Source organism: Corythoichthys intestinalis, chromosome 4 (assembly GCF_030265065.1).
Source record: "Corythoichthys intestinalis isolate RoL2023-P3 chromosome 4, ASM3026506v1, whole genome shotgun sequence".
NCBI classification, from domain to species: Eukaryota; Metazoa; Chordata; class Actinopteri; order Syngnathiformes; family Syngnathidae; genus Corythoichthys; species Corythoichthys intestinalis.
In genome coordinates this window covers 22,607,085-22,625,349 of record NC_080398.1, presented here as the reverse complement: position 1 = coordinate 22,625,349, position 18,265 = coordinate 22,607,085, and the positions used below count along the sequence as shown (strand labels likewise).

General features: G+C 40.9%; 1 protein-coding gene across 1 annotated transcript in view; it reads left to right on the top strand.

Annotated features, from left to right (window-relative positions):
* megf8 (multiple EGF-like-domains 8) overlaps positions 1 to 18,265 on the top strand; it is a 52,207-nt gene that overhangs the window by 21,548 nt on the left and 12,394 nt on the right. Inside the window, exons 13-35 of the mRNA XM_057834202.1 lie at positions 47 to 194; positions 1,620 to 1,783; positions 5,587 to 5,784; positions 6,503 to 6,700; positions 6,771 to 7,034; positions 7,885 to 8,003; positions 8,092 to 8,223; positions 8,302 to 8,415; positions 8,497 to 8,580; positions 8,657 to 8,896; positions 9,281 to 9,465; positions 9,548 to 9,761; positions 10,358 to 10,601; positions 13,014 to 13,146; positions 13,234 to 13,484; positions 13,860 to 13,970; positions 14,049 to 14,167; positions 15,077 to 15,299; positions 15,379 to 15,714; positions 16,528 to 16,663; positions 16,735 to 16,966; positions 17,140 to 17,266; positions 17,349 to 17,559. Of these exons, the coding sequence (XP_057690185.1) occupies positions 47 to 194; positions 1,620 to 1,783; positions 5,587 to 5,784; positions 6,503 to 6,700; positions 6,771 to 7,034; positions 7,885 to 8,003; positions 8,092 to 8,223; positions 8,302 to 8,415; positions 8,497 to 8,580; positions 8,657 to 8,896; positions 9,281 to 9,465; positions 9,548 to 9,761; positions 10,358 to 10,601; positions 13,014 to 13,146; positions 13,234 to 13,484; positions 13,860 to 13,970; positions 14,049 to 14,167; positions 15,077 to 15,299; positions 15,379 to 15,714; positions 16,528 to 16,663; positions 16,735 to 16,966; positions 17,140 to 17,266; positions 17,349 to 17,559 (4,183 nt within the window). The remainder of the gene's footprint in view (positions 1 to 46; positions 195 to 1,619; positions 1,784 to 5,586; positions 5,785 to 6,502; positions 6,701 to 6,770; positions 7,035 to 7,884; positions 8,004 to 8,091; positions 8,224 to 8,301; positions 8,416 to 8,496; positions 8,581 to 8,656; positions 8,897 to 9,280; positions 9,466 to 9,547; positions 9,762 to 10,357; positions 10,602 to 13,013; positions 13,147 to 13,233; positions 13,485 to 13,859; positions 13,971 to 14,048; positions 14,168 to 15,076; positions 15,300 to 15,378; positions 15,715 to 16,527; positions 16,664 to 16,734; positions 16,967 to 17,139; positions 17,267 to 17,348; positions 17,560 to 18,265) is intronic.

Genomic DNA, 18,265 nt, shown 5'->3' with positions numbered 1-18,265 from the left:
AAGAGTTGTATTAATTCATACTTTAACTCCCTCTTTTGTTGAACAGTGCGGCAGCACCGGCTGCCTGGGATTGGCACGTTTCCTTTCCGACTGTCAGTCCTGCTTGGTGTTCAGCGGCACGCCTGCTACGCTGGCCCGAGCACCCGGTGAATTCGGCTGGTGTGTTCAGAATGAGTCTTGCCTGCCTGTGTCAGGTGAGAGCCAACAAGGGAGGAAGGAGGGGCGGTCTGGGGGCTGCGCTGCAGACTGACGGGAAAAAAATATTGGCAATGACAAGACTTCGGTTGGGCGTGTGTCAGAGATGAAATGTTTTTGAGGGTGGTGTTTTCTTAGTGTCAATGTAATGTATGATGTGCAGTTGGCTTTTATCATTACTAGCTTTACACTAACACACCCATGATGCTGTACTTGTAAAAAAAGAAAGTTAGCAGAACTTGAAGTCCCTTGAAAAGTTCTCACCAAAAATGAAAAGGTTTCAAGTAAACTGGACTTGTGTTGAATAGTCTGAACTCAGAATTTTAAGTAAAGTGGACTTAAGTTTAAGTACATAGACAATAAATTGAACTTGTGTAATCTCAATGACAGCACAACGCATCGGCAATTGATCTAAGCTGCCTGGCTAAGTATGCTGTTGCCAGCACACTCTCTGGAAGTCATCAGGAGTAAGGCTAGGGCACATTTTGACAACTTCACATTTCATATTCACACAATTTATCTTTTTTTCAAGTTGTGCTTTCTCAGAAACGTATGTTTTGCTCTACAACGTGTTGATTCAAACCAACACAACTCGTTTCATAAACGAGCTACTGAAGAAAATTTAAGTATTCTACTTAAAACCATAAGTTAACATAACTTATTTTGAAGTTCTGCTTTAACTGCCAGTTTTTATTACAGTAATATGGAAATGCTGCTTAAAAAATAGATTGAAACAATAGATTTGAGGGTTCTGATATAACAAAAAATTAATGAAAATTATTTAAAGTCAATTGTGAAAATAATTTTATATACGAGTGAAGTGAGTGATGAGTTTGGTCGTGAATAAAACTTGTAAGTCAAAGTACAAATATACGAACATCTTCTGGTTACAATTGTTTTGTAAACAGTGTTCAAAAATTTCCAAAAAGCCATCATAAAAGCAATACATTTAGTTTAGTGTGCCATAAAAGGCAAATTTTGCCGAAAATTGTTTACGCTATTTTTCTTTTAGTCTGAAGGCAACAGTTAACAGTGAATTCAAATATTTCCATTGATATGAATCATAGTGTAAATGTTGTTGTATCGACTGTTTGTGTTCTTCTGAAACAATTGCCCACCACTGGTTTATTTCATTGTCTATAGTATATGTATGGAGTTGGAGGCGTAGTATCCTTGACATTGAGAAACACCAACACTGGGCTCAACAATACCCCTGAGATTGTAGAGGTAACTCAAATGATCATTGAATCACCTCTTCCATCTCTCTGATGCACAAGGCCAGTGTTTCACCTCTCTCTGATGCCCGTCCGACACCCACCTACCGATGCCACCACCACCGATGGGGGTCACCGCGGTATTTTGCGATCTCACAAGGTGAGATTGTGTTCCCCATTGTTGCTGACCTCTCCCTCTCGATCTCGCAGAGCAAAGTGCGTGCCGTGTGGACCAGATCTCAGGGGCGTACGGCTGGTGGGGGGAGCGTACCCTTTTCCTAACCTCCCTCCACTCCTGTCGCACCGAGAACTATGTCCCGGGACTGCACCTGCTCACCTTCCAGCACCCCCGCAACGACTCCCAGCCTGACAAGGTACGGAGTCCCAATCTCACATATCTTGTAACTCCTCCCCCCCTTAATTTACTCTATCCGTCCTTCCTTCCTCCAATATTGATTTTGTACTTTAATACGAGATTTACACTGCAAGTCTTAAGTGCTCTTTTCATGTTTGTGCCTTGTTTTTGACATTTACATGAATTTTCTAAATTTTCCTTTTACAATATCACCGTAATTTTCGGACTATAATCGTGTACTCCCCCCTCCCCCCACTCTGAACCCTGCAAGTTATAGTCCATTGAGGCTCATATATGAGCAAATCCCGTTTTCTTGAAAGAGTTGGAGGAAGCGCTTTTTAGTCCAAAAATTAGAAGTATATATTAAATCAAACATTGCAGGGACGTGCTTAAAACCTGTCTGATATTTCAGTTTTATACACATTCTATATTATTCATGTTTCTTTTCCTCTTTCTGAATTTTAACTTGAATCACGTAATGCAAATCCAACCTGATTCCACTTGTGCTCTTGACATTTCAACAATTTCCCTAACGGATGTCCCGATCGCATGTTTTTTTTCCATGAGTCTGAGTTACCTGATTTGAGAATCTGCCACTACAGAGTCCCGATCTGATGCCGAAAAAGTTTTTTTTGAACAAACGTTCCAAACATGTTACTGTCCCACCGTGCCGCCTTCATAATGTAAATTATTTTAAAACAAGAATAATGTAGAAACATGCTTGTCTTTATCAAATGCTTCATTGAGTGAGTCCACTTAAAACTACTCATGCTTTGACCCTCACACTGCTGAGAAAAGCCTCTCACTTACACAATGAGTTGCCACAGCAGCCTTATGACTGAGCTGCAAATTTAACGATGATTGACATATTTGTGCCTTTGATCGTAGAGCTACCAAGCTTCTCTGGCAAGTTCTAAGCTACAAATTTTTCAGTCATTTGTGTCATTTTGCGGGTGGGGGGGTGGCATTGTGCGAGCATGAAGCAACATGAAGAAACATGAATATACAGTATATCTTTTAGAATTTAAAACCAGATTCTTTTCACCTGATTCTGATCCTTTGAAAAATGGCGCTATCTACCCAATTTCCGATCGAGTGATCGGATCTTGACATCCTTATTTTCCCCTTTGTTTTCTAATCCTATTTCCATACATTTAATTATAAAACAAGACACATTGTGTAATTTTCTTTTCTTTTTTTTTACAACTACAGTTGCTTATATGACTTAATTATTTAAAGGGAAAAACTACAATTTTATCATGTCCATCCCAGTGGAAAGTATCTTGTTTAGTAGATTACAAAGAAAAACACAGAATTTAATTTTTCTGATGTGTAATATTGAAGTAAAACATAAATAAAAGCTAATATTTCCAGCAAGTGGCTGCCCTACATTGCCAATCAAATGTGAGTATCCCAAACTGCCAGCCCCTTCTTATGGCTTCATTAGTACCCATGATCACATGCACCTGTGTGCGTGCCAGCAATGTGTACGTGTGTGGGTATAACTGACATCACACAGTGGCTGTGTTTGTAAGCGGTGCCTTTTTTGAAAACACTATTTTCTCCATTTTCAGACGTCAGAGTCCTTAGAAATTCTCCATTTGCATACTTAAATGCTTTCAGCAACCATCTTTCACATGAAGGTTGTTCATACTATGTGTTGTCATTCCCTTTATAAGGGACCATGCAAATTAGTGAACACATACACCATACTTGTTAATATTCTCGGTCCACATGATATAGGTTATTTCATTCTCAGGGCTTCTAATCAACCACAAGAAGGTTGTCTTAGAGCAGGGGTGTCAAACCCATTTTGGTTCACAGGCCACATTTATGGCATATACACTCACCGGCCACTTTATTAGGTACAACTGTCCAACTGCTCGTTAACACTTAATTTCTAATCAGCCAATCACATGGCGGCAACTCAGTGCATTTAGGCATGTAGACATGGTTTAAGACAATCTCCTGCAGTTCAAACCGAGCATCAGTATGGGGAAGAAAGGTGATTTGAGTGACTTTGAACGTGGCATGGTTGTTGGTGCCAGAAGGGCTGGTCTGAGTATTTCAGAAACTGCTGATCTACTGGGATTTTCATGCACAACCATCTCTAGGGTTTACAGAGAATGGTCCGAAAAAGAAAGACTATCCAGTGAGCGGCAGTTCTGTGGGTGGAAATGCCTTGTTGATGCCATAGGTCAGAGGAGAATGGCCGGACTGGTTCGAGCTGATAGAAAGGCTACAGTGACTCAAATAACCACCCGTTACAACCAAGGTAGGCAGAAGAGCATCTCTGAACGCACAGTTTGTCGAACTTTGAGGCAGATGGGCTACAGCAGCAGAAGACCACGCCGGGTGCCACTCCTTTCGGCTAAGAACAGGAAACTGAGGCTACAATTTGCACAAGCTCATCGAAATTGGACAATAAAAATTGCAAAAACATTGCCTGGTCTGATGAGTCTCGATTTCTGCTGCGACATTCGGATGGTAGGGTCAGAATTTGGTGTCAACAACATGAAAGCATGGATCCATCCTGCCTTGTATCAATGGTTCAGGCTGGTGGTGGTAGTGTAATGGTGTGGGGAAAATTTTCTTGGCACTCTTTGGGCCCCTTGGTACCAATTGAGCATCGTTGGAACGCCACAGCCTACCTGAGTATTGTTGCTGACCATGTCCATCCCTTTATGACCACAATGTACCCAACTTCTGATGGCTACTTTCAGCAGGATAATGCGCCATGTCATAAAGCTTGAATCATCTCAGACTGGTTTCTTGAACATGACAATGAGTTCACTGTACTCAAATGGCCTCCACAGTCACTAGATCTCAATCCAATAGAGCATCTTTCGGATGTGGTGGAACGGGAGATTCGCATCATGGATGTGCAGCCGACAAATCTGCACCAACTGTGTGATGCCATCATGTCAATATGGACCAAACTCTCTGAGGAATGCTTCCAGCACCTTGTTGAATCTATGCCACAAAGAATTGAGGCAGTTCTGAAGGGGGTCCAATCTGTTACTAGCATGGTGTACCTAATAAAGTGGCCAGTGAGTGTAGATCCCATGTGGGGTGGACTGGTTCATTTTTGGCCAAATAAGTTAACTCACTTGCTGCCATTGACCGCGCTCGACATCCAATCGATTATACTTATGGGTCCCTTATTGCAAATTTTGGATCATTGCCTGTTGATTGTTTGGGTTTTTCCGGGCTCCTACCTTACAATTTTGGGGCATATTGAGGTTACTTCCTGTTGATTTGATGTCACTTTATGTTGGTTGTGGGGCATTTTTGGGTCACTTTTTAGTCAATCAATTTTCTGCCATTTACTGTGCTAGAATTCTAATCCTTTTTGACTGGGTGAGAGTGAATGAACGAGTATAACTGCACATACGAAAGTGAGCCAAGTGTCGTAGTGCACCCACTGGTTTTACTACGGTTTTACCCAATGTCAAAATAGAAACGTGATTTTGTATTTACAGTATGAATGAACTACAAAGTGCTTTTCAGGCAGAACAACCTCGCGTGGCAGATTGGACCCACTTGCAGGCCGCTCCTGGCCCGCGGGCCCTATGTTGTGACCTCTGTATCAGAGGACATTTTGCCTGCAATCTGAACAGGCTCCCACTGTTTACAGAACAAGAAATAATTAAGACAGTCCTTGCTAGGCTTTTTTTGTGGACATGCAACATTTTTTCCCGTCCTTTCTCCTTTAATATGTCCCCTTTATTGTATTTCAGTTGTGTATAGAATAGTGCCTCTCTTGATGTGTCTCCACTTCCCCCACTTGCCCCTCCGCTGTCACCTTCATAATCTGGCCAGGTGTCCATCCTACGAAGCACTACCATCATCCTCAGCCCGACCACCGAGATGGATGTGGCCCTACAGTTCAGGGGCTTCATCCACCCTCTGTGGGGGGTGCCCACGACCCCTCCCACCGAGACCGTCTCCATGTGGGCTCGTATCCAGAGGCTTCACTTTGAGGCTCGCGTGGCATCTGGCCCCAACTCCAGCCAACTGGTGAGTTAAAGAGGCACCACTCAACAACTGAATAAAGCATTTGAGAGTGTTTTTCCTCTTTATCAAGTCCACCCAGGGCCATGCTAAATTTCTACAATTTATGCAGAATTAGCAAAAAGTCTTATTTTATTTATATTTGTGATTAAGACAAAATGAACTTAAGCTGTAAGAAATTAATTTAAAATGGAACCACCAGCATAAAGTCACAATTTTTAGAGGGGAAAGAATATTTTTGTATTAGTAAAATATTGTACTGTAACAGTGTGAATTATTGTTAAATATTATCCAAATGGTCACACGATTTTGGGAGACAAAAAATTATAATTTCCAAATGTTTCTGATATGATTAGAAAAAATAATTTTTAAAAGAATAGTTAAAAAAAGGCAAGAATGAACCGTACTAATGAATTTCAAACATCATTTACAGTAAATATACATTTAAATTTTACACCGACACAGGAAAACCAGACTGGGGTGTTTACAAAAATGAATTTGTAGTGCTAAGATAATATAGTAAATATTACAGAAGTCTTCTTACAAAGTTTTACAACCAAATATTCTGTCAAAATATTGTAAGGAGAAAACGCTAAATGATTTTCAGGTGTTTCTACCAAGTTTTCTGAAGTTTTAATTTTTTTTTTTTTTCATTACATGAGGGCTATGCATTGCCTACCACTGGTCAAAATGACATTGACATTGGATGGTTGTGTCTGAGCAGGAGGTTGTTGGTCGTTGGGCAGCTCAGCAGGAAAAAGAGTTGAAGTTGCTGTCTCGCATCGACGGCAGTAAACTGTTTTCCAACCTGACCAGAGGCAACCATTACCTAGTTCAGGCTGAGGGATACCTAAACAACTCAGGCTCTGGACAGACCAGTGAAATGGCCCTCATCTGGAACAGAACCCTGTCAGGAGGGAGCGTGAGTTGATTTTCCTCCTGTTCACCTCTCAAATAGCAACTTTGTCTAATTTATCCCTCTTAAACTTTAGGAAATCTCCTTCCTGTTCCTGGAGCCGTACCGCTCAGGTTTCTGTTCAAGCTACATGTCCTGTCTGGCCTGTCTGTCGGATCAGTCTTGTGGCTGGTGCCCATCTCTTTCCCGATGCCTACTTCGGGACAGGCCCGAATTGGAGCCATGTCCAGAAGAGGAGCTAGGAGAGGGAGTTGGAGAGTTGGCTGAGCGCCATCTGCTGCTAGCACCCCAGCACTGCACCCTTTGTGAAGAGTACAGGGACTGCTCGGCTTGCACTCAGGTGTGTGTTCATGGACATACAAGGTTGAGCACACACACACGAAATTACTATGTATCGTGAGAATAAGTCCGAATAAATATATAATTTTTTTTTAACATGAATAACGTCAAACTATTACTGTTATTGCAAGAAATCCATCAATCCATGACGCGTTTTCAAAGTGATAAATATACAGCAAGACCGAATGAATGAGACTTAAAGTTAATTCTCAATTTTCTGAGATTCTATAATTAAATACTGTAATTCTGGCTAATATCAGGCTAAATCATATTTCTTTTGAGAATAAAGTGCTATTGTGGAATATCCCAAGGATAACACTTTTCCAATTATATCAAATAGGAGAGGAAAAAGTGATATTTTATGAGAATATAGTAAAAGGATTGTTAGAGAAAGTCATCAATTTTATATGAATATTTGTATTAGTATAAAGTTGGTATTTTAGGAGTAACAGTCCTAATTGTAAGCATTTAGCCATAACATTGAGAGTTATAAACTTGAATTTAATTTTTTATATAAATGATCAAGTTTTAAATTGAAGATGGCAACACTAACGTCGCAAAATTTTCGGTTTACAGATAAATACTTCAATTTGTAATTCTACATTGTAGTGTTTCAAATGGAAAATAGGAACAAAAAAGTCACAACTTTTACAGAAAAAAAATGAATCCAATTTTTTTTTTTTTTTTTTTTTTTTTATAACCATAATACGAAGCAAAAAGTTAAACAGTGTAAAGTTGTAACACTACAACAATACAAAAAGTAAAGTATTTTCTATATAATGATGTATCATATGTTCATTTTCAGAAAAAATTGTCTTCCTTCTCCAAAACTTGACATTTTCCTTCTGCAGGACCCTTACTGCGAATGGCAGATCAACTCCAGCAAGAAGGGTGACTACCAGTGCAGCAGGAGAGGACGTTTAGATGGGTCCATACGTCACCCAGCAGGCTGTCCAAGAGTCTGCAACCAGTGAGGGGACAATAATAGTAGTCTTTATTGAATGATCAGCATAACTATTTTAAAACAAACTATTGGTGTTTCTGTTTTCTCCATGAAGGCGCAAGACTTGTTCCGAGTGCCTATCAAACTCCAGCCAGTGTGCTTGGTGCGAGTCTGCCCAGACCTGCTTTTATTTCGCTGCCTATCTCACTAAATACCCCTATGGAGAGTGCAGGGACTGGTATGACAGGTAATGATTACACAACAATACTTTGTCAAACTTTGATTTAATCCGAAATCTTATTTTGCCATTTTTCTGAATTGTCAGTGTGCATTCAGTTCCACAATGCAAACAATGTTCCACCTTAAACACATGCAACGACTGCCTACGGACGTTCCAGTGCGGATGGTGTGGTGACTACAACAATCCTACAATTGGAAAGTAAGTGGAGTTGACAGCAAAGATGAAGTAGTGTGATAATGTCATTGTTTCATATTGTCTTTCTTTCTTTTACTTTTGTAGATGTTTGAGAGGTGATTGGGCTGGAATGGACGACTCATCTGTTTTTAACTGTAGTGTTGCTGTAGCTGAAGCCCGGATTGCTAAGTAAAAATATTACAGTCTTATGGATAAGGACTGTGTAAATAAGGCAACTCCGCTCACTTGATTTCTGTTTTTCCAGCCCCGAGCCGCAGACTTCTGCCCCGCCACGTCCTTTGGAGATGGAGATGGAGCTGGAACACATGGAGCATGAAGAGCAAGACGCTGTGTGGTCCTACCCCACTTGCCCCGATGTTGAAGAATGCCGCCTGGGACTCCACAACTGTCACCCTTTTGCCACCTGCATCAACACTCCCACCTCTTTTGAGTGCCACTGCGAGCGAGGTTACACAGGGGATGGCACTCTGCACTGCAACCAGACGTAAGACCTTGTCAATCTTAAAGGAGAGATGTAATCAGGGTTCTTAAAAAGTTTTCAAAAGCCCTTAATAGGGCAGTCAGTGAACCAATTGGCTGCCACTGACGAAGCTAGACTTCTAATCCATTTTGACTGGGAGGGCTGGGAACGCCTAGAGCTGTCAATGGCAGTCAATAAATAAAATATTTTTTAAATTATTTTTAATTTTTTTAAAAGAAAATCTAAATTATAACAATCCAGTTAATAGGGAATGCCACATTATCCAAAATAGGTTTAATCTCCAGAGATTAAACCTATTTTGGATCATTTTCGTACACGCTATTAAAAAGTCCTGGAGGTTGGACGTTAGCAGCCAGATATTTCACCTAAAACCTCCTTCATCTGCAGATGCTACAATGAGTGCCGAGAAGGTCAGTGCAGCGGCAGTCCGCGTTTCGAATGTGAATGTTCACTTGGTTGGACCTCTGATCCTGCCACTCTGGTCCTGAGTGGCGTCGAATGTGATGTGGACTGTGGCTGCAACTTTCACTCTACCTGTATTACTGCGCCAGGGATTTGTGATGAATGCCAAGGTAGAATCACAAAAGATGACATGACTTTATTTCCCTTCACTGAGATCCTTTGAACTGAATCCTCTCTGGCTTCTTTTTTCAGACTGGACTACAGGACCCCACTGCGAGCATTGCCGCCCAGGGAGCTTCGGCTCAGCCCTGGCCGGTGGCGGCGGTTGTGTGCAGTGTGATTGTAACGGTCACGGCGACTTGCTACGAGGGTACTGCCACAATCAAACTGGCCAGTGCTACTGCACACATAACACCCACGGCCCACATTGTGAGTCCTGCCTGCCTGGTTACTACGGTGACCCAAGGTAAGTACAAAAAAAAAATACAGTGAGTGAATCCCTACTTATCGCTGAGGTTATGTTCCAGATCCACCCGCAATATTTGAAAATATGCAATAGTAACCCTGATTATTTTTGAAATTGTTGATCATTATTATTATTTTTTTTGTTTGTTCTAATGAACTAATTAATTATAAATGAATAAAATGTTGATTTAAAAAAAATAAAATGAAAAACAGAAATACACTCTGGTTATGGCCCTCAATAACAATTTACAGTTGATAAATAAAAAATGGCATTAGTAACGAAATTTACGTATGTAACTACTGTTCTATGAATCCCGAATGACCGCAAGAGACGTTGAATCTTTAATTAAAAAAAAAAAATTTTTATGTATTAAAAATAAAGAGAATACTTGCAGTTATCGATTTTATTTGTTATTTAAAAAAAGAAAAAGAAAAAAAGACAATATTCACAATTTACTCATTGTATTGTCAATGGCAGCCAACTACCTAAATGAGTGCCCTATAAATGGTTAAGATTCCAGATTGTTGGTTGATTTCTATTCCTCAAAGTAGTAGATCATAGCTGTGTTATACCGACATGTTTGTTCTCTCCTTTAGGAACAATGGAACATGCTATCGCCAGTGCCAGGGCCGCTCTGTGCTGCTCTCCTCCACCACCTCATCCCCTGCCATACCGCTCTCGTCCTCTCTGGGTTGGCGGAGTGGCACGGAGGGGAAAGGTGGACTCTCCCATTGCCTGTGGGTCCTTTTGGTGACCCAGAACCTGGCACCGTGTCTGCCCAGGCAGCCGTGTCCACCGGTTGCCCTCACACTGCATCCAGATTCCCATACCCATTGTGAAGTGAGTAAAAGATGTTTGGTCCGCTGCCTTTTTAATAACGACATTGAACTCGCATTATTGACAATGGCATATCTGTGAGTAGGCACGTGGTGGTATGAGATTCTGTATGATAACCTTAAGCAAAAATTTCACGGTATCACGGTATTGCTCGGTATTATTATTATAGCAGCTCTGAAATGTGTTACATTGAGATATCTGGGTTAATTTTTTTTTTTTCCATTGGACAGGATTTTTATTTTTCCAAACATATTAGCAGATTGGAACATAAATATAACGTTAAGTTAAAATACAATTAAAAAATAACAAAAAATAACTAAAATATTCTTCATAAAATTAAGATAAATTCAGTCCTTCAAGTGAGCGTAAACCCACAGCCACAGCTCAACATTTTTACCATCAGAACAAAAGTAATTGAGTTATTTTCCATAAAAAGCACATGTGTATGACCCGTATCGTGTTTACATTATACACACACACTCTCTCAAAACAGACAGTTGCCAGAGAGAAAAAGAAAACACGTTTTACCACCGCTAGACACACTAAACACACTTGAGTTAACTCTCGTAGCTGGTGGGAAACTTTCATGATAATGTTTACTTGGGGTGTAACGGTACACAAAAATCTCGTTTCGGTACGTACCTCGGTTTTGAGGTCACGGTTTGGTTCATTTTCGGTACAGTAAGAAAACAACATGCAAAATATAAATGTGCTAGTTGTTTATTACACACTTTTGTGCTTTCAACAATAGGAACATTAGCCAATACAAAGCTAGAATTCTGCTCAAAAAGTAGCGGGTATTTAAAGATAATCCAACAACAATTTGCCTGTCAGACCCCGCGTATTGGTCAGCTTTATTCCTGGATGAAAGAAGAAAAAAGAAGTCCTGTGCTAAAGAGAAAAGCAATCCCAATGACAAAGATTTTAACATGTATTTTACAAATGAAATGCCTCAATGAATCTTTTTTTTTTTTTTTTCTTATGAACGGTTTTCAAAAGCTTTATTGGTGGATTTTCTCAAGTTAAAGCATCACACAGAAATTAATAAATTTAATTGTGTAAGCAGGATCTGTATATTATTCCTATTATTTAATTACAGGTGTTTTAGCTCATTTCAATTTATTTAAATGGGCTATTATTTATTTTATTATGTGTTTATATTTTACAAATGTGATGTAGTATTCATTGATATTGTAAATTTTATGTTGTATAACTTTAGTTCCTATGGGAATATTAGTTCCTACCTGTTTTGTTGTGGTAGGAGGGTTTTGTATTGAACACGGGGCCGTGTTGGTTATTATTATAGCAGAGAAGACAGCAGTAAATCAACAAAGACAAGTCAACTGTGCCCCGATCTACCACTCAAGAGATCTGATGGACTCAAAAAGTGGGTTACAATTGCGTATTAGTTTGAAAATCGACTGGATCCACCGTATTTTTACACGAGTGACTTCCGGTCTGGCCGATCTTAGCTATCAGTAGTAGTATTGACGCAGGAGGGTCGCGTCTTGCGTCAAATAATAAACTCTGCCATTCTTTTCGCGTGCATCGTGTTGAGCGGCTTCTGGGACGCGTCTAACACGCGGCTGCACTGCGACTGGTGTGCATTGGCTGATTGACTTTAACGCCTGCGTTTCACTGCGTTCTTGCGGCGGCCATGTTGTCGCGCCGTTGACGTTTCTGGGTTATACTGTCCTACCGTGTTGGTCGTCATTGTAGTAGAGAAGACTAAGTAAATATAATCTACACAAAGAAACTGTGACCCGATCGACTCACAGCCTCGAAAAGTAAGGGTTACATTACGTCAGAAACTCGTTCGGTACGCCACCGTTCCGAACCAAGCACCATGTACCGAAACGGTTCAATACAAATACATGTACCATTACACCCTTAATGTTTACTTACCTTTAATTTTGTATAAATGTGAAATCATATTGGGAGGTATTGCCTCCTCGGGCAGCCACCCTCCGCAAACATGTTTTACATGTCGGTTGGCCCTCCTCCTCTAAGCGGCGGTGTAACCTGTAACCTTTCTGTAGCCGAAGTATTCCCATACCAGCAATTTCGTTTTCTTCTATGTGGGGAAAAACTTCAGGAGCTTCAGTTGCTATCGTGTAGCACAGCAGACTCACTGACACTGAGCAGCAACCGGTGGGAGAGGGTTGAGCCTTGCAGCTGGAAGTGAGGGATTTCTCCCTCCATTTTCGGGACTTAAAAAATAGCGAATACCGCAGCGACGGCATGACAGAAAATTTTTGCGGTTTTCAAAACCGTGACGTTTTCATACCACGGTATACCTAGAAACTGCTAATCGGCACATGTCTATCTGTGAGCCTATTTGTTCAATCAGAACTAAACAGAAATTTCAGATTTAAGAATAAATAAATGCATTTATTTATTTATTTGTTTTTGCAGAGTTCTTATGTGTATGTATTTGATGGCCTTCCTCGTTTCCTGGACAATGGCGTTGTACATTCAGACCACAATTTGATCGGGGCATTCTGCGGCACCACAAGGACGCAGCCTATCACTGTTGTGGCCACCTCAGGTATTCTGTACCCCCATATGCTCATCATTTAAAATCAGCTGATCAGATAACATTCCACTCTTCTCTTGTCCTTTTTCCATCCCCCAGGTGTGATCTCTGTCTATTTTGAAGCCAACGTGTCATCAAACAAACCCCAAGGCTTTAACGCGTCATACTGGGTGCGGCGGTGTCGCGACAATTTAGACGAGGGTGACGACGGGTCACCGCAGTGTCCTGGTGGCGCGCAATGCCGAGGGGGGATTTGTGAATGTCCTCTGGGATACGGAGGTCCCCACTGCGATCGTCCCGTGTGTCCCCAAGACTGTGGAGTCGCGGAGGGCCGAGGAACTTGTAATATAGTAAGAGAGTTCCCACAAGTTGATTCTTTTTGAGTATTGTGGTTTAGAGGTTAGTGCTCGTGTTTCACAGTTCTGAATTTTCTTGTAAGATTTTGTTGTTGTGGCATTATATTCTGGTGCACCTTATAGACCACAAAATACGGTACCGTAAATACGTTGAACAACCTTTCACATGAAGCTAATTTATACGAACTGTTGCCTTTCCATTACATTGCAAGATCACCCAAAACATTCTGATAAATTTTACGACTCATCAAAGTTGGCTGTGAGAGGCTCTAGGTCTTCCAACACTCTTGTGTGGTCAAGTGTTGGAGAAAATTCATTGGAAGGCATTAAGTGGCAATATTTTATTGTTCCATTCTGTTTTGTGTTCAGACTCTGGGAGTCTGCGTGTGCTCAGAGAATTGGGCTGGCTCGGACTGCGCTGTCCCTCGGGACTCCAACAGCCTGATATGGGAGACACTGCTGGATACACAACTGACAGTGGTACAACATAAGTCAAAACTTAGTGAACGCCTAATGCCATGTAGCGCCACAGATTTTGACTTAACTTTTGCTCCACAGAACCAGGCACACAGGTTCCTCCACAGAATGGGCCACTCTCTGGTGTCTGGACCTTACGGTAACCTTTGGATGTACGGAGGACTCTCTCTTTCTGAGGGCATTCTGGGAAATATTTACAGGTAAACACAGTCACATCATCAATACTACCATGGAGTAAGGTATAATTATGGAAAATAATTTGTACTGCACAGTATTTCTCCAAATATTCTCTACTGGAGGAATTATTACATAATTTATGAAAAAATGAACTAGAAATCGACCGATATGGGTTTTTCCTGACTGATACCGATAATTAGTAGTTAAAGGGGCCGGTAACTGATTTTTGGAGCTGATATTCATTTGCTGTAAAAATATTTAAAAATGGCATAAAAAATAATAATGCAAACACTGAACTTCATTGAAATGTCTAAAGCATGTTTATTGAATCAGACAAATTGAAAATAATAGCTCCAGAAGTGCCTGAATGTGAATTTTCTGTCTGGAGCTTCTCACACAAGAAAAACTTTTCCTCTCACTCTCCAGTGTGTGTGAGGACAGCTTCTTCTTTGGAGGCTGTGCCTCTGCCGCTTGTGGGGTAGTGTGGTTCAGGTGTAGAGAAGTTGTTCCCCAACCAAGAGATTGTGTTTCGATTCTCTGCCCTGATGACCTAATCTAAGTATCCTTGAGCAAGATGCTAAACCCCACAATGCATCTGGTTCTGCGTCACCAGTAGGTAAAATAGGATATAGTGTGACGGGCTTTGAGGGCCTTAAAAAGGTGGAAAGGCGTAATACAAGTATTTACCATTTAACCAATCAGAGGATGGGGTGAATACTAGTGCAGGAAAAAAAGGCACGTCAGTAGCTAAGCCGAAATAACCCAATTTTAAATGGAATTTTTCATATCGGCTGGTTGCATTAAAAATAGACTGTTATTGATATACGTCAAATTTCCAAATATTGGCGCCAATAATCGGTCCATCTCTAAAATTAACTCCATGGGAAATTTTAAATTTTTCATAAGGAACAGCTTTTTACATCTTGATTTAGATATTCTGTATTGGAGCGCCGTTGGACCCAAATGTTGACAAGTTCAGCAGATGAGGGTTCAACTCCAGCCCCTCGCTATCACCATGCTGCCGCTCTGCTAGGCAGCTATGAAACAGGAACCAGTCATAGCAACATGCTAGTAGTGGGCGGTGTTACTCAGCACTCAGTTGCCTTGGACACTTGGAGTCTTAACCTCAGCAGTTTGGTCTGGAGAGAACACAAGGTGAGAAACGGTCTTCTCATGTAAAATTGGCAGTACGTGAAATAAAAATGATTACGTTTGACTTTAACCCTTATGACAGAGCTCAGTGTTGCCCCCAGTGGCGGGCCACACACTGACGGTGCGTCGTGACAACTCAGTGCTCTTGATCGGCGGTTACTCGCCGGAAAACGGCTTCAACCACAACCTGTTGGAGTTCAGCCCTTACACCGGAAATTGGACCATCGTAGCCCACACGGGCACGCCACCAACAGGCTTATACGGCCACTCGGCCGTTTACCACGAGCAAACCGATGCCGTCTACGTGTTTGGAGGTTATCGTTTCCATGTCGAGGCCGTGGAACCATCGGGAGAGCTTTATAGCCTGTTCTACCCAAATTTTACATGGTCTCTCCTGGTACCTTCACAGGGTAATAAGGTAAGGAGAGCTTACGCTTTAAAAAAATATCTTTTAAAAAAAAAAATGAAGAAAAAAATTAAAAAGAAAAAAAATTAACCCTGTAAATGCAAAATTTTAAGCAAACTGTACTTCAATGGAGTAGTTTAAACTCAACAAAATTGGACCTCTGGTTAAGCAAAGATATAATATTTTGCTCCAACCGGGATCAAATTCTGTCACCACTATTGAAGCGGTCCGTAAGACAACTGAGCTAAACACCATGGCTGACTTTTCAGTTGCCAGCGCGCTCTTCTGCAGGCATCAGGAATGTTGATCAGTTCGCTCACAAATTTCAATATGGCCCACAAACTTGCAAGTTAATTCAACTGATTTAATCAGCTTTACAATATTTACTTGATAAATGAGTCAGAATTACTAAGAATAACAAGTTACTTATTTGAACTTCAGAATATGAGTTACGGCTACTTAACATCTTTAGTTAGCATGTCTAATACGAAGTTCTATTTTTTACAGGATACTTTTCTTATGCATTAATGTGTCCACCATTTAAGAGGGTTTTATTTGTGAGTTATGCATTTACTTCACAATTTTAAACAGTTTCAATTTGTTTTTTAATTCAAATTTATCTGTATTTTTTTATTCATCCTGATAACTTGATATTATTAACTTACAGACACATTTTCAAAAGTACAGATAGAGAAGGTTTACTCTGTTATTTAATTTCACAAGTACTGAGTGTGCAGGCACTCCAGAGAGGTACCTGAACTAGCTAAAGAACCCATCAAAAATTCAATTATTTCTTTCTGTCATTTCACTTTATTTCTTTTGCAGCCCCTTTCCCGTTTCTTTCACGCTGCAGCCCTAATGAAAGACACCATGGTCATCGTCGGAGGACGGACAGAATTCGAGGATTATAGTGACTCAGTTTCCTTGTATCAGATCAACTGTAACACTTGGATCCAACCAGGTTGGTCATTTTGTCTTTTTGCATCTTCCCTAATTACAGTCTTAGCCTAACATAACATCTCTGTCGTTCAGAGTCTGCCATCGGCGATCCGGTCAATCGCTCAGTGTCTCTTGCCATGGCGAGCTGGGGTGGCAGTCTCATTTTGTCCGGGGGTTTCAACGGGGTCACTTTAGGGCGGCTACTGAATTTAACCGTGCCCGCTGATCCATGCGCCGTAATGGCCACGCCAGAGTCATGCAACACCACCACTGGCAGCTGTGTTTGGTGCCGAGGGGTCTGTGCGTCTTCAGATAGTGCTGAACGGTAATACATTAGCAGTGTTTTAAAGGTTGATCTTATTTACATTGAATGTAAGTCTTGCAAAATGTGTTCATTGATTCTGGTCAATCCACCATTCATACTTAAATGAAAACTAATTGACAATAATCTACTGTATTGTGAATGATGAATGTTATTTTTGTCTCTCCTTCTCTCAGAATGGGTTGTTTCTCTGGTCAGTCCCCCTGTTGGCCTACTCCTCGCCAGCCAGATCAGTGCCGCAGACTTAAAACCTGCAGCGAATGTCTTGCCCGTCACCCAAAAACTTTCTCCGGCCCATTGCAGGTTGTTCCCTTACATGATCGTAATTCTAATCTGCACATCTCATTTGTGTTAAACATTTTTTGTTTGTCTTTTTATTTTTAAGCCTGCTTTCCAGTGCAAATGGTGCACCAATTGTCCCGAGGGGGCTTGCATCAGCAACTCTGTGAGCTGCACATCTGAACACGACTGTCGCATCAACCAGCGAGAGATCTTCCTCTCCAGCAACTGCACGGAAACAAGCTGCGAGGCTTCCGACTGCCCCAAGTGCACAGCGTCAGGCAAATGCATGTGGACCCGCCAGTTCAAACGCACAGGTATTATAGTTAGGGCTTGGTCATCTACGTAGTCTCCAAACAAAAGTTGATTTTTTTGCTATACATACGGTATTTGCTATACATCCTAGATTTTTCCAATACATAAATCAATACCTCAACATTATGTCTTCTATTTGTATTTTTATTTCCAAGAAGCAAAGCAAAAAAAAATTACAAGAAGCGGGGTTAAAGGGACAGACAACACGCACAAACAGGAGGAGGAGGCTCATATGTGAATAGAAATGAGGCAATCTTTCCTCGATGACGTCATCTAATGCAGACGTTAACTACAGATGACGTCACGTCATTGAACCGTGTTATGAGATGGTTAGACATCAATCGTCTCCATTGCGGAATCTATCTAACCCAGAATTATCAATAATTAAAAAGATATTACTATAACCACAAAATATGCATTTAATGCTTCATATTTCAAGTGGCATTATATTCAGTTCAAACAAGCTTTACAACTTCCAACGATTGTGCAGCGTTGAATGTAATGACTATAAGTGATGTCATGAGAAAGGGTGGACCATCTGTGATACTAAACTTTGACTGACTAAAATGGGACCAGCATTGATAAAATTGCTGCCCGCATGTTGGGTGGCCACTTCCTGGAAATACTGGCTTTTATTTACATTTTTCTTCACTATCAGAAAAAAATTAATTGTGCGTGTATTTTTTTTATTTATTAAATAAGATTCTT